At 41.4% G+C, this 14,559-nt stretch overlaps 1 protein-coding gene across 10 annotated transcripts in view; it reads right to left on the bottom strand.

The window, feature by feature from the left end:
* The window catches only part of lama2 (laminin, alpha 2), a 213,593-nt gene that overhangs the window by 136,805 nt on the left and 62,229 nt on the right, over positions 1-14,559 (bottom strand). For all 10 annotated transcript variants that reach the window (XM_085771314.1, XM_085771315.1, XM_085771318.1 and 7 more), the window contains exons 7-14: positions 14,175-14,264; positions 11,339-11,456; positions 8,965-9,143; positions 8,114-8,213; positions 7,508-7,565; positions 6,631-6,733; positions 6,214-6,354; positions 949-1,113 (exon numbers count right to left, since the gene is read on the bottom strand). In XM_085771314.1, the coding sequence (XP_085627440.1) occupies positions 949-1,113; positions 6,214-6,354; positions 6,631-6,733; positions 7,508-7,565; positions 8,114-8,213; positions 8,965-9,143; positions 11,339-11,456; positions 14,175-14,264 (954 nt within the window). The remainder of the gene's footprint in view (positions 1-948; positions 1,114-6,213; positions 6,355-6,630; positions 6,734-7,507; positions 7,566-8,113; positions 8,214-8,964; positions 9,144-11,338; positions 11,457-14,174; positions 14,265-14,559) is intronic.

Below are 14,559 nucleotides of genomic sequence, written 5' to 3'. Positions count from 1 at the left end.
TATGTGAAGTAAATATGTACTTCTGTCCATTTGAATCTATGTTAGAGATATTTAAGATTCTGCCACAAACACAGCCATATTGCACAAATATTTATACAGGCAGCTCATTACATTACATTACATCATCACAGCTACATCTGTGACCTCATTCACCACCACACCCCCAGTCGTTCCCTCAGATCAGCAGACCAGGGCCTCCTGTCAGTCCCTCGGACCCGTCTGAAAACGAAGGGGGACCGGTCCTTTGGGGCAGTGGCCCCGAAGATGTGGAACGTGCTCCCACTGGAGATAAGATTTGCCCAGTCAGCAGACTGTTTCATGGGTCAACTGAAGACTTTTTTGTTTAAAAGGGCTTTTGGGTGTTAGATGCTGTGGGATGTGACTCACCTCCCATTTAACATTGTTTTTGCCTCGACCCCCTCGGGTCGATCAAGTGCCACCTGATGTTTTCCTATGTTGTTATCTGTGCTGTTACTATGTAATATGCACAGTACTTTCTATATTTTATTGCGTATTGTTATGTACTGTATGATGGTTTTATCTACGATGTGAAGCACTCTGTGTATTCGTACTGAGAAGGGTGCTATACAAATAAAGTACTTCCTTACTTACTTACTCATTAAGTTTTATATATTATAAGATGTACATACTGTATACTGCTTTTTATGTCTCTACTGTACCTTAATATTTTATATATACATTTTTATATTAATATTACTTGTCTTATGCTCTTACTTTTGTGTTGTTTCCTTGCACCAATCTGTATTGCACCCAGATTTAATCATACTTGTGCAATAACAATACAAGATATTCAGTCCAGTTCAATTACTCAATAATATAAGCACTCAGTCAGTCATTTTTCCTCATCAGGACAATGGGTCAATTATCTTGTCTTAATAATAAAGTTACTTTATATTTTGATAGAAGTGTCATGTGTTTGCATCTAACCTTGTTTCCCAGGTACAGCGCTGGTGCGTTCCAGTAGTAGGCGGAGCCGAGGTCATTCACAACATCCGAGTGTCGGACGCTCAGATACGGAGGCGTCTCTCTGTGCACGGTCCAAACTCTCCCTCCCGTATCTCCGACCAGGTGCCAGCCCGTCAGCGTGGTCTCCTACAGAATCAACATCCAGGAAGAAGTTAAAGATTTACTTTGAGCTCCATCTCCTGAGAAAACAGCCTTTTTATTCTTCTTCTCATATTCAGTATTAATAGGCTCAGAACCACAGTTCACAGTGTCTCATTTCAGAGTACACAAAGTGGGCTGCTTAAAATTCAACACCCAGAAATTGTGTGTGGAGTAATATAGAGAAAATCGCACACGGCTCTGGCCATTGTGTGAAGGGGTTTTAAAATCACACCTTCCTCTCTGCTGCAGAAATGTACAGGGAGCGTTCAAGATTCCTCCATCAAAGTTTTATTCTTTAAAAAAAAAAAAGTTAATTTAAGTGTTTATTTGGAGGCAAACAGAACTGACCTTTAGTTTTCACATTCACATTCATCGGATTATATTTATCCAAGCACAGAGGTTGCTCTCTGTCAGCGTCACCAGTCATATTCAATGTGGACATAATCTGCCCATCTGATTCTGTTCTGTTTAGCTGCTCTCCACCACTGTACATAACAATGGACCAACTGTTTCAATAGATTTGTCCCTCCACCGCAAAAACTTGGCATCTCTCTCTTTGTGTCCAGTCAGTGTCTCGATGATGATGACGCGGCTCTGCTCTGTTCGGCCATTTGGGCTTTACTGCTCTCCCTCCCCTCCTGCTGAATCCTGCAAAGCTGCTTGGCTTCACTGGGCAGCGCCCTCAGCAGCACGGCCTATTGTGCCAAATGGGTGTATAAACAAACAATAAAACGATCCCCCTAGTCGGTTAGTTTCTCTGACAAAGAGGAGAGCAATGCCATTTTCTCAAAATGAAAACGTTAAAGCGTTTGATTAGTCAAGTCAATGTTACTGACTTCACTGCATAAAGAAGAGCACCTTTTATCCTTCAACACTCAGTTATCTGAAAAAATAACTCACAAAAAGCTGCCTTATAAGGAAGAAGACTTAAGATCCTTCAGCTTCAATTTCTTAAGGTTAATTTTATATACTGTACAGAGTCATGTATTATATTTATGATCTATATCATATCCTCATTTAATTTGAATGTATTAAAGGATAGCCCCTTGAGATGTAGCATCTCATTTTCAAGGGGGTCCCTAGACAGACATATAGAGCACATAACAACAATACGCTACATTACATTATAGACATACATAACATGACAAATACAGACATCTTGCTCACAAACTCCCACACACCACCCCTACCCACATAAATCTAACATAGTAGAGATATTGAATAACATAGTAGGAATAACAAAATAACGAAAATGGAGAAAGAAAGAAAAACAATGAATAAATAAATTAAAGGGACAACGAGGAGTTTTGGAAAAGCGAAGCGTTTTCACACTACATTTATGAGCCTCCGCGCGCACCGTACATTTCTTTGACCGGGCGCAAGACGGACTCATGTTTTCATTCATCAATAATTAAAGTCAGAGGTTCAAAGAGGTTCACATACCACCGTAGTTCCGACCATAAACAGCGATTCAGCTGCGTTATTCTCATGACTCGCCACGAAGGAAACGCTGGTCGGCTCGACCAGCATTTCCGCCACCACTAATAATAACAAAATAACGATAGAGACAGAACGATATATTTATCGAAAATGGGCCCTTTAACAAGTGTGGGTAGCGGAGATTCATCCACATTAACGTGAGACTTTTTTATAACCGAATAGAAACTCCTCGTTGTCCCTTTAATTAATTAAATAGAAATATGAACAATTTGTTTTAAGATAGAAGTATAGTGACATCCTGTAACAATGAAAAGAGGTAATAGAACGCAAAGAACCAATCAGTTGGTTTGGATTTTAATGGCTCATTCCTAATTAAAGGCAAAGCGTTTTCTTTCTGTAAACTCAAATTTGAACTGACCTTGTTTTCACAGTTTAACAGATAAAAGCAAAATGTCAGAGATGTGATATTTTCTCATGTATAACTGAATGTATGTGTAGCATACTGTACGTTAAAACCTACTATACAGTATATGTTTACGTTCAAAGGTTTTATACATCTGTCACATGTCAGCCAGGAAGTCTTGCAACTGACACCTAGAAAGAGTTTTTTTTTTTTGCTCTCAACTCCACAAGGAGTGTGTGTGTGTATATGTGTGTGTGTGAGGGAGAGATAGACAGAGCCAGACACACATCTGTCGTTGCAATTAACCTGACCTTGGCTTCCCCTTTTACACACACACACACACACGCACACACACACACTATCGGTGTCTAAATCAGAGCTGTCATCCTGTCAGTGTCTCCTCTCCCCTCCTCTCCCACCCCGCCTGTCAGTCAAAAACTGTTTTCCTCTCTTCACCTCTCTCCTCCTTCTTGCCTCTTGTCTTGTCTCCACCCTTCCCCTCTCCAGTCTTCTCTCTTTTCCTTTTTACACTATTCTCCTTTGCCTTCACCTCAGCTCAGCTCCATCCCACCACCTCCCCTGTCTTCAGCGTCGACTTGGCAAAGATTTGTCTTTGCTTTAACACTCTGGCGCCGTGCTGCTACTCACTGCTGCAGGTCGGTGGAACACTGATTCTGTTTTATTCATTTCCAGATGTCGTCAACGTTTCACTACTCTGAACTCGGGGCCTGATTAATGAATCATATCATTATTATATCTGCAGGATATTTATCAAACTGCACCAGGAGCAGTTTGCCTGTCATCTGAAAAAAAGCATCTTCTGGGTCCATCCCTGTGTGTGCCTGTATTTAAAGTAGCATAATAATAATAAGAGGAGCAGATATTGTAGGAGCAATTCATGCTCCAATGAATGACCAACAACCAGATGCAGGAAACATACGCAGGTAAAAGACTGCTGATGTTGATTCAACCACAAACATGTCAGCAGGCTGTGAATCTGCTGTTCAGTCACAAACCCTCTGCAGGCTGGGTCCTGATTGATTTGAAATGATTTGCATGAAGCAGTAAAAAACACTTTGTGTGAAATGTGTGTTTTCATTTAGGTTAACCGCTGCCAAAAAGTTGGTGACCACCAGGCAGAAACACTTTGACTTTCCTGCTCTGCGACGATTGGATGCTCACTTTTATTGTTGTTTATCTTGAGCTTTCCGCTGTGCGTATCCACGGGGCTGAAGAAGACACAATTAAACTTTGGGCCCAAACAGTGAAGGATCCTAAAAGCTTATTGAACTGAGAGACCCCCCACTCCCATGTATTTCTCCTCTTTTTTTCCTTTCTTCCTTCTTTCTCTCCATTTGTCGCCTGCTGGACCTGATTCCTGTTGTTTTTTCTTTTAGTTTAATCTCTGTTCTGCTCTTTACTTTGACCTATTGTATTTTCATTGTTCTTTAAAAATGTAATCACAAAAAAATCAGATCACATCTTATCAGCCGTACAAATATGATCCGCCATAGAATAATGACTACTCCAGCAGAGTAGGGTATGTATGTATATAGGTGCAGTATAAGGCACTGAGAGCCTCCCTACTTCTAGCAGAGGTCAACACTGTCAATAATATAAAAAATACCAAAACTTGAACTTGACAAAAATGATTTGAAAACACCAAAACAGCCAAAAGTTGAATCAGGGACAAGAGGACTTGGTTGTTGACATTTCACCAAGGGCTGACTACACACCAGACGATTTTCAAATCTTTACCAGTTTTAAAAATGTGGGAGACAAAGTAAAGAGTCACGAGGACAGTCAGGCTATCAACAAGCTTTAAGAGCATCCTTCATGTGTTTCTGTTTCCTCCGGTGGCCTTGGGCCTTGCAGACACATTATCGGCTCTGTTAAGTCGCGGCGGCTTGTGTTCTCTCTTGGATAACCGTGACCTGGGTGACTGAGCATCTTCACAGACATTTGAACAGTTGAACAGACCAAGACCGTTTTCACCTTCACACACACACACAGATCTGTTCACTGCAGTAATTCCACTAAAGTTCATCTAGTTTAGAAATTGCTCCTTTTTAAAATGCTGGTACGTATGACTGGACTAAAATGGCACCCGCCGCAAAAAGTGGGCAGTGTAATTTGTGTCAAGTACTTGAAGCATAGACTGTAAAAAGAATGGACGTAGCGTCCGTGACGTCACCCATTGGTTTGGGGGAGTCTGTTTTGTGCCGCTACTACGGGGGTTTGAGCCGCGCCATGTTGGATTCTACTTGCCATATTTGGAGCGGTGCGGCCGTTGGCCGGCCGAGAGCCCGCCCACTGGCCTCGTAGCAGCGGTCGCCGGACCTGTCACTCAACGGTTCTGCGCCCTAATTGGCCAGAACTTTAAACCTAATAACAGTAAAACGGTAGAGTTTTTAAAAAATTCACCCCCCTCAGAGTGTGTGCGGGGGTAGAAACTATCGGTTGAGACCAAAAAAATGAAATGTACCAGGCTGTAAATATGTTTTTTTAAGCTGTAAAATCGGCTATTTTAACATGGGGCTCAATTGGAGTTGCTCCCTTCTGGAGCCAGCCCCCAGAGGAAGCCGAGGGGATTGCAGTTTTTTGAACGCGGAAGTGAGCTTCACTCCTCAGACCGACAACTGCCCCCTTGACTTGAAGCTGACTCCTTAAGGCTGTGGTGGACAGGAATGATGCAATTTAAGCATCAATTTGAGTTTTAAGGATTAAAGGGACAACGAGGAATTTTTTTTTTTTGGTTATAAAAAAGTCTCATATTAATGTGGATGAATCTACGTTACCCACACTTGTTAATGGGTCCATTTTCGATAAATATATCGTTTTGTCTTTATCGTTATTTTGTTATTATTATTAGTGGTCGGCTCGCCCAGCATTTCCTACTCTGGGTTTTGCAGACACTGCCCGGCGGGTCATGGGAATAACGCCGCCAAATTGCCATTTATGGTCGGAATTACGACGGTATCTGATCGTCTTCGAACCTCCAAATTTCATTCTTGATCAATGAAAACATTCTTGACAAATGTTTTCACTTTTGTCCGTCCTGCGCCGTGCACGCGGAGGCTCATGGGAAATGTAGTGTGAAAACACTTTCCAAAACTCCTCGTTGTCCCTTTAAGTAGACAAAACTCTCACTTGTCAACCCAAATAAAACAAGTCTGTGTGTGTGTGTGTGTGTGTGTGTGTGTGTGTGTGTGTGTGTGTGTGTGTGCACGGTAGGAGCCTACGTTCTGATAGGACCAGGTGGAGGCGGAGCACTGACTGGAGACGCCCATGCAGGAGCACTTTTCACAGCCACGTCGATTGTCACCTTGGAGATTGTAAAATCCCAGTTTACAGCGGTCGCAGTTTTCTCCCTCTACATTTTCCTACAGGAGAAAGTCAAACAGAGTTGGGGAGAGAGAGAGAGAGACAGAGAGAGAGAGACAAAGAGACAGAGAGAGAGATGAAGGATGCAGCAAAGTTTATGGGCTGCCCTCGAACTGACGTTATGAGCACAAGCCATGTTATTGCAGTGTTAATGTGGTGAAGATAATGATGACAGGGCTAGAAAGGTTAGCGCAGAGTACTTGTCATTATTCGTGTGCTTATACTGTACGCCTGTGTGTGTGTGTGTGTGTGTGTGTGTGTGTGTGTGTGTGTACCTTGCAAATGCAGGGTGTTATACACGGGTCATCGTTCATGCTTCCTTCCACACTGCAGTTACAGCGCTGACAGGACGGGTAGCCCATGTATCCCACAGCGCACCTGGAGACAAATGAGTAAAAAAATAAATATTATTAATAATAATAATAATAATAAAGATGAAAGGGATGAGAGGTCCAACTCTCTGGTTGTGACCTCGCACCATGCACGACATGTACGTCCATAAAGTCTCACAGGAAACAACCTCCTCATTAACAGAGAGAGTGAACCGGAGCGAGTGCATTTTTAGAAGAAGTGATTTTAAAGATGATGTTCGCTCGTGCTGCTGGCGATCTAAAGGGCAGGTCGTTAAAAAGTTGGAGGAAAAAAAGTTGTATCAGCTTTGAGGCTGGATTCACATTAAACCTACAGTAAGCGATATCAACGGGGAAGCAACAAGCAAGACAATGATGACACAACAGCTGATCGACAAATGAAAGAGGAACTTGTTGTCTTTATTTCCTTTGATTGACACATTGGGATTTCTACTTAATACTGAGAATAACAAGATTTGTCTTAATGAGTTCTGGCTGCGTTCAGGTCCTTTAGGGATTCAAGTATGTGAACAATATTATTAGAAGAGGACAAAAAAAAGTTTATCTTAAAGATTTATACATTTAGTGACCTCTTCATATAGTGTAAGGTACAAACTCAGTGTCATAATCTATTATAATAAATAACATCAAAGATCCTAATGGAAACTTTCTGGCAATTTCCAAACACTAATTGGAACCGACAACAGCTGAAAGGTTCTGCTCACCTGTCACAATGTGTCTCTATCTCTTTGTGTATGTGTGTTTATGTGTGTGTGTGTATGTGTGTGTGCGTGTCTCTCACCTGTCACATCGCAGACCCCCAAAACCCTCCTTACACCGGCATGACCCTGCTGGCTGGGCTGTCAATCAAACACAGAGACACACAAACACATGAGACACACAAGACACACACGTTTAAAAATAAAAAAAATAAAAAATAAAAAAACACAACAGTGTGAGTGGAACAGAGTGGGTTTCTCTTTGAAGTAGCTCGCACCTAAAATAGCTCCACTTTCTAGACATGAAAACAGTAAAAAAACAAAAAAACAAAGGGAAGTAAAATTATCTCTAATATAAATAGTTATTCTGTTATTCTGCTACAGACAGTTTTCAATAACAGAGGCGTCTGTGCTCACAGCTGAACTTGACTAACCCCAACCCCATAGGAAATCAAGCTGGACTGAGTTGATGAAATATTGGAGCTACTGAAGGAGCTCTTTGAAATGAATTAAAATGTGAAACGTGTGCCTGCATCCACAATAAACTAGTGTACGTGTGTCTAATGAGGGGTTAGAATGATGCATCTTTAAAGGACATGCGTGATATGACCACAAAGACAGACAGACACAGGGAGGAGGGGAGGGGATGGAGAGATGAGGTGTGTGTGTTTGTGTGTGTGTTTGCATACTGGGTGTAGCCTGGCTTGAATCAGCGACACACGCTTGGCTGAGAGAACCAAGTGGGTCACATGAGCAGGGGATGCAGGGATCCTCCTCCTCGGCATTCACCTGGACAGGTAGAGATGAACAGAATTAAAGGGATAGTTCAACAATTTGGCAAACTGGCCCATTGCCATAATCACTATAGTCACAGCAGTAGGTTCGTTACCTTTAATTGTCGGTGCAAGCTATTTTTAGAATGGCGGAGCAGAGCCGCAAGCTGCTCAGAACTACGCTACGGAGGCTAATGGGATTTCTTGGTTTCCCTCATTAAATACACAATCCAACAACTCCAAAACGCTCTGGTGGACAAGTTGTGACCTGCACATTCACCACGCTATGAGATAATAACAGAACATTACGAGACAGAGTTGTTTTAGAGGCAAATGCAGAGACCACTTGCTGAAAAACTGCCCCCTGATGGGAACGCGCATCAGCGGTTTTGCATGAATTTACCTCTAAAACAACTCTGTCTGGTAACGTTCTGTTATTATCTCATAGCGTGGTGAATGTGCAGGTCACAACTTGTCCACCAGAGCGTTTTGGAGTTGTTGGATTGTGTATTTGATGAGTTTGATGAGGGAAACCAAGAAATCCCATTAGCCTCTGTAGCGTAGCTCTGAGCAGCTCACGGCTCTGCTCCGCCGTTCTATAAATAGCTTGCACTGACAAAGAAAGGTAACAAACCTACTGCTATGACTATAGGGATTATGGCAATGGGTCAATTTGCATAAATGTTGAGCTATCCCTTTAATATTCACACAATCATGATGACGCACAGAGAAGCGTGTGTGTGTGTGTGTGTGTGTGTGGCCCACACCTCGGTGGGTCTGTAGTATCCATCCACACAGGTCTGACAGTTGATGCCCGCGGTGTTGTCACGGCAACCGATGCAAACGCCACCGCCTCTGTGGTTGCCGTGGACATCCAGGCTGAGCGATGAGTCCGCCACCGTTTGATTGAAGTAGCACTCCTCTGCTTTGCCGTGGCAGTTACACTCTGAAAACAAACAAACACACAACACACACACACACATATAGAAACTCAGCACTGTTTGATGGGATTGCCAGGACCCGCCCCCGCCCCTCTGCATCCCAATACTTAGCATGAAGCAAAGACGGCCGCTTTTTTTTTTTTTTTTTTTAAATCCATTTACCTCCTCCACATTAAGAGCTTAGCAAAAACAGCCAATCCTGTAGTGAGGACAGTTCCCTGAGGTTCACACACTGACCATGAGCAGCGTTTTATCTCTTTGGTTCCAGAAAGAAAAAGTGGGTCCATCCTTTCATTTATCGTGTCTGTTTCCTACGGTGGTTAGTTGGAGCCCTGTTTCCTGCTAAAGCTTAGCATCAAACTTTACAAATAAGAGGAAAGTGTTTGCTTTGAATTTTGAGGAGAAGTTTGGATTTTGCTACAGGAAAAATCTCCTACTCAAACATTTCTAACTCCTGGACATGAGCGTCTGCTTCTATGTAGACAACCCTTACACGTACAGCAACTTTCACTCAGATTCAGGACCAACACTGTAAATGATTCTGTTTCTCAAGATTTAAAATCTTAAATCTGGAAATATGAGAATAACCAGCAAAAAAAAACCCTTTTAAAACAAGATAATTATTCTCATATTTCCAGATTTAAGATTTTAAATCTTGAGAAACAGAATCATTATCTTGTTTTTTTTGCTGGTTATCATCTTTAAATTCATTGTATATTTTTTACCTGATCATGAATGTCTCTTTTATGCCTCAGCTAGTCATGAAATCATAATCAACACCCTACATTGGATGGAGATAGACCAATATGCACTAGTATGTAGCAATATTATTAGTATGTGTCAGTGGCTCAACATGCTTCTTCACCAAAGACAACAAATAAAATCATTATTACTAATAACTAAGTAATATTAAGTAATTTACACTTAAATCAGTCAATTATGGAATTCAGAATATCTATAAAACATTCAGAAGACCCTGAATTGCACATAATTAACCAACTTATTTCAAGCTTTATTGTCAATTAAAATGCATGGACAATGAGTATTAAGTAAATGTTTCCTTAAATTCAGTGTCTTTTCTTGTATTTGTGCCGTATTTTAGCCATTCTTTGCAGTGTAATACTGTTGTGGGGAGAGGGGAACGAGGATCCCAGATATGTGCAGCTTAACTTGGCAGCTGTTCTGACCAAAACCCTGAAATGTGGTGTTTGGGATACCAGCCTGATGATGAAATACAACACAGGACAGTTCAAACGGTGGATACAGTAATGTAGAGAGACTTGTGAGAAAACACTGCATAATATTTTTCATAAAGTTACATAGTTATAAAGTAAAAGTTGTGTTGTGTTGCAGCAAAAGTTGAACTTAGTTCTACTAGTTTTCAAATTGCAAGCTGATTTTTCCCACAGTGCTTTTGTCTGAACGCAGCATTATGCACTTTTTTCATCGGAAGGAAATAATGGTTTCTCTGGGTTTTTTTTTTTTTTGTTCATGAAATGTCTCCAGTTGTGGTGGTAGTGGTTGTGTTGTGTTTGAAATGTCACTGCCAATCACAGAATCTGTGAGCTAGCGAAGCTGGACACCTCTGTCTGACTGGTACTTCAAAAAGGACTGTGTCATTGTTCTCCGCTCTGATTGGTGGAATAACAGCGGTGGGAAGGCCACTTTTATCCTCAGATTATTTCGGGGGTTGGTGGCAGCGCTGCTAACCTGTGAAGTGGATTTCAGTCGGAGGTTTCCTGTTCCCTGTGTCAAATCACATTTTACTCTAATTAGCCGCTTTATTATTGCCGAACCCCTTCACACTCAGCAAGGACGAGGGCTGAATCTGTCACAACTGGCTCCTTTACCGTTGTGCACAATCAGGACCTTTAATGTCTCATCTTGCTGCGTCATTGTAGAGGCCACTGAGAGAGACTACAGAGGAGGTGTGAAATAAAATGAAGATTACATGTTGTAACCCTAGTTTTATGGTGACAGATGGAGGCCTCTGACCTCTCTGCTCTGCTGCCTCGTAGCTGATGAAGGTTAATGGATGCAAAGGTGACTTTTGATGACTGTATTCAGTCTTAAACTGAGACTGAAATGTGATTTGTGATGTGTTTCTAATGGAGGAAGTTTGATTAAAGGCTCTTGGACTGTTATTCACCGCCTTGTAAGTCTTAGTGTGTAATTTAAGCATATTATTTGTTTTTCTTACTTTCACAGATATGTCGAGTGAGGAAGGTCCCCGCCATCCAGGGCTGCTGGTGGTAACCAGGGCAACAACGATCACAGCTCTCCCCGCATGTGTTGTGTTCACACTCGCAGCTAAACCTCTGCAAACCACACACAAATACATGAAAAGTACACATTAACGGAGCAGATTTGAGTTTCACAGATTTGTCAATTAAACAGACATGAGCAAAAATTTGTTTAAATAAACACATTTGCGAGCCGGAAGACGATGTCGCCGAGCGTTAAACATGGAAACAATCCCAGTCAGACGAATTTAAATCCCACTACAGCCACTTTTTCTACAAGATACTGTATGTCCAGTTCCAGCTAAGGAAGAAAAAAAAAGGTTTAACATTCATGTGCATTTAGATCAGTTGCTCACACAGCAGAGAGCTTCCACTGCTTTCTACAACAAATCACAGTTTCCTGGATTAAAGAGAGAGCAGAGCAACTTATCACCAAGTTGAAATGTTGTTTTATTTATTTATTTATATTTATTTATTTTTACCTTTCCCAGTTGAGGCTTTGTGGTCTTCCATGTGTAACCGCACATACACTAACAGTGATGTCAGGATGTACTGACCACAACTTTTGTGTATATTAAATGTCTAAAATGTAAAATAAATCTTTTTTTTTTAATTGATAGAATTTTTTTTTTTCTATCCCCAACATACTTGACAACACAAATCTCAGCCATTAACATCACAAGAACAAAACACACTGAGCAGATATAGGTACATAAAAGAAAATAATATAACAAAACAACACAACACACATCACAGGAAATAAATGAAGTCATGGGAAGGAGGGGGAACTTTTCAATCCATTTGCAGCGTGATGGTCGTCTGACAGATTTACAGTAATTCAGCACTACCCAACGTGCCAAAACCGACATAGAGACCATCACATTACCATGTGCACCGCTGAGGCCCAGCTGTCCAGATGTTGTGTCTGGCCGTTTCTCCTTGCTACAAATGTTTGAATGGAAATGTAAAATGTGTTTAAAGTGGTTTTAATTTGATTCTACACTGAGATATATATTTCTAATGTCTTGGAATGTGTTATTATTATTATTGGCTGAGTAAACTGTCGTCATCAGGGATCAGAACAGTAAAACTGGAGAGCCACTAGCAGGTAATTACCAATATGCATGACCTATTGGAGGCCCATCAAATAACAGTGCATCTACAGGAGGGCCAACTGCAATAAAACAACTTGGTTCACTTTCCAGATTGTCAGTCGGTTGCAAATGGGTTCACTATCACCCTCTCAGGAGAGAAATAAATTCAAAACTAAACAGTCAAAGCAGAATGTAGCAGGAATCCTGCCAAGTTTGAGGTTCAGTAATTCAATTTAGGACTTTCTGTAAATTGGTTGATGTGGAGAGCGTGCCAGATTTAACTGAGAGGAGAGCAGTACAATAGAGCGGCGAGAGCCAAGTTTGGATTTGTTGGCACCAATGGATTTGCCCCTTTTATCTGAGACGCGACGCTTACAACTGTGGCTCCGGGCTGCATCTGTGCTGAGTGTGCATCGCAGCAAAATGTACTGAGGATCATCGACAAATCATCTCGCAGGTCTCCACCTCCTGTGCTTTTCTGAACATCTGCCCACGACTTCACAGCACGAACGCACAAACTCGACTCAAAGGAGCTCGTTCTTGGAAACATAATCTCAACAAATTCAAAATCAAATGTGAATAAAGTAGAAATAGTAAGATAATGTGTCACATTTAGGCCTGATAGAGTATATATGACTAAATATACAATATATCAATATCAACCCACTAAGGTTTTCTATTTGAGCCCTGAGTCCACACATCAGTTTGAAAAGTTTTATTTAAAACATCTTTTCAATGTATTTCTTGGCAACTACTGATGTTAGCACATGCCCTTTATGCCCTATATGTGTACGTGTATGTGTATGAAAAATATATGTGCTCTGAAGAAAAAGAAAAAAAAGTCTAGTTTGTCCACGTTTGATGTTTTTACATTTCAGCTGAAACCCTAGATGTTTGAGCTCATAATCACATCAACAGAGTAAATCAACAGTTTGGCAAGTTTAACAGAAATTAACGGAAAGGAAAACCCAATGTGACGAATCAGAGGAGTCTGAAATTTAAAAAGTGAATCTCTCCCTCTCCTCTCCTGTACAAAAAAAGGTATGTGATTATGAATACATTTGTACGAAAATAAGGAAAATGCTGTATATGTTTTGGAAAAAAATTGAAAGAATTATAAAATAGATGTAATTGGAGTGGTTTGTTTTTCTCAGATCATTTCAACCTCTTATCTGCGGGCCTACGAGACGGAAGAAAGGTGGAGGAGGAGAGAAAAGGAAGAAACTGGAGCTCTTTATCACACCAGTGACATCACTTATTGTCAATGACATCATCACCGAGGGACCAGTGTCACATCTGGGTAAGACTTCATGGCTCAGCCTCAGGACACACAAGGCACATACAAGACGTGTGTGTGTGTGTGTGTGTGTGTGTGTGTGTGTGTGTGTGTGTGTGTGTGTGTGTGTGTGTGTGTGTGTGTTTGTGTGTCTGTGAGGGAAGAGAAAGATCAGGTGTCTGGTATCAAACACTCCTCTCTTTGATGTGACATGGGAGACAACGCTTCACTGTGTCACCTGTGTCCCTTGCAGATGGGCACACACACACACACACACACACACACACACACAGAGACAAAGTTTGATATAAGGCGGTGGATAAAGAGCTGGTGCCTGAGGTGCCCTTTGCTCCCGTGCACCAGCATAGAGGAGCTCTATTACCTCGGTGGGCTTGTTAGAAAACAGAGAGTTGAGTGTTGTACCTTTGTAAGAGCGTTGAGTGGGCAGGCTTTAGCGTGTCCGTAACAGATACACATTCCTCCGACTGAGATGTCCTTAATGGAGTAGTAGTACTGAGGAGAGAGAGAGAGAGAGGACCTGTTATAATAAGCACTGCAGTGTTAATGACCATATTAGCAAATTAAGAGGCGTTATTAGAGAGAGATCCTGCTCTCTTATCTCAGAGGAGATTACACTTCAAAAAAAAAAAGATGTCCTGACCTCACAAGATGTTTCTGAAACCTCATCTGGTGATGAGTGTTGAGCTGCAGCAGTTACACATCATTGAAGTTAAAGTACTGAATTTTTGGTTTAATGTCACATTAACCGCAGTTGACTCATACATACATTATTACAATAAATGTTCCT

This window comes from Trachurus japonicus, chromosome 24 (assembly GCF_045865225.1).
Source record: "Trachurus japonicus isolate A0001 chromosome 24, Traja_1.0".
Lineage (NCBI taxonomy): Eukaryota > Metazoa > Chordata > Actinopteri > Carangiformes > Carangidae > Trachurus > Trachurus japonicus.
The sequence above is the reverse complement of the archived record's forward strand: the minus strand, read 5'-3'. Positions and strand labels throughout refer to the sequence as shown.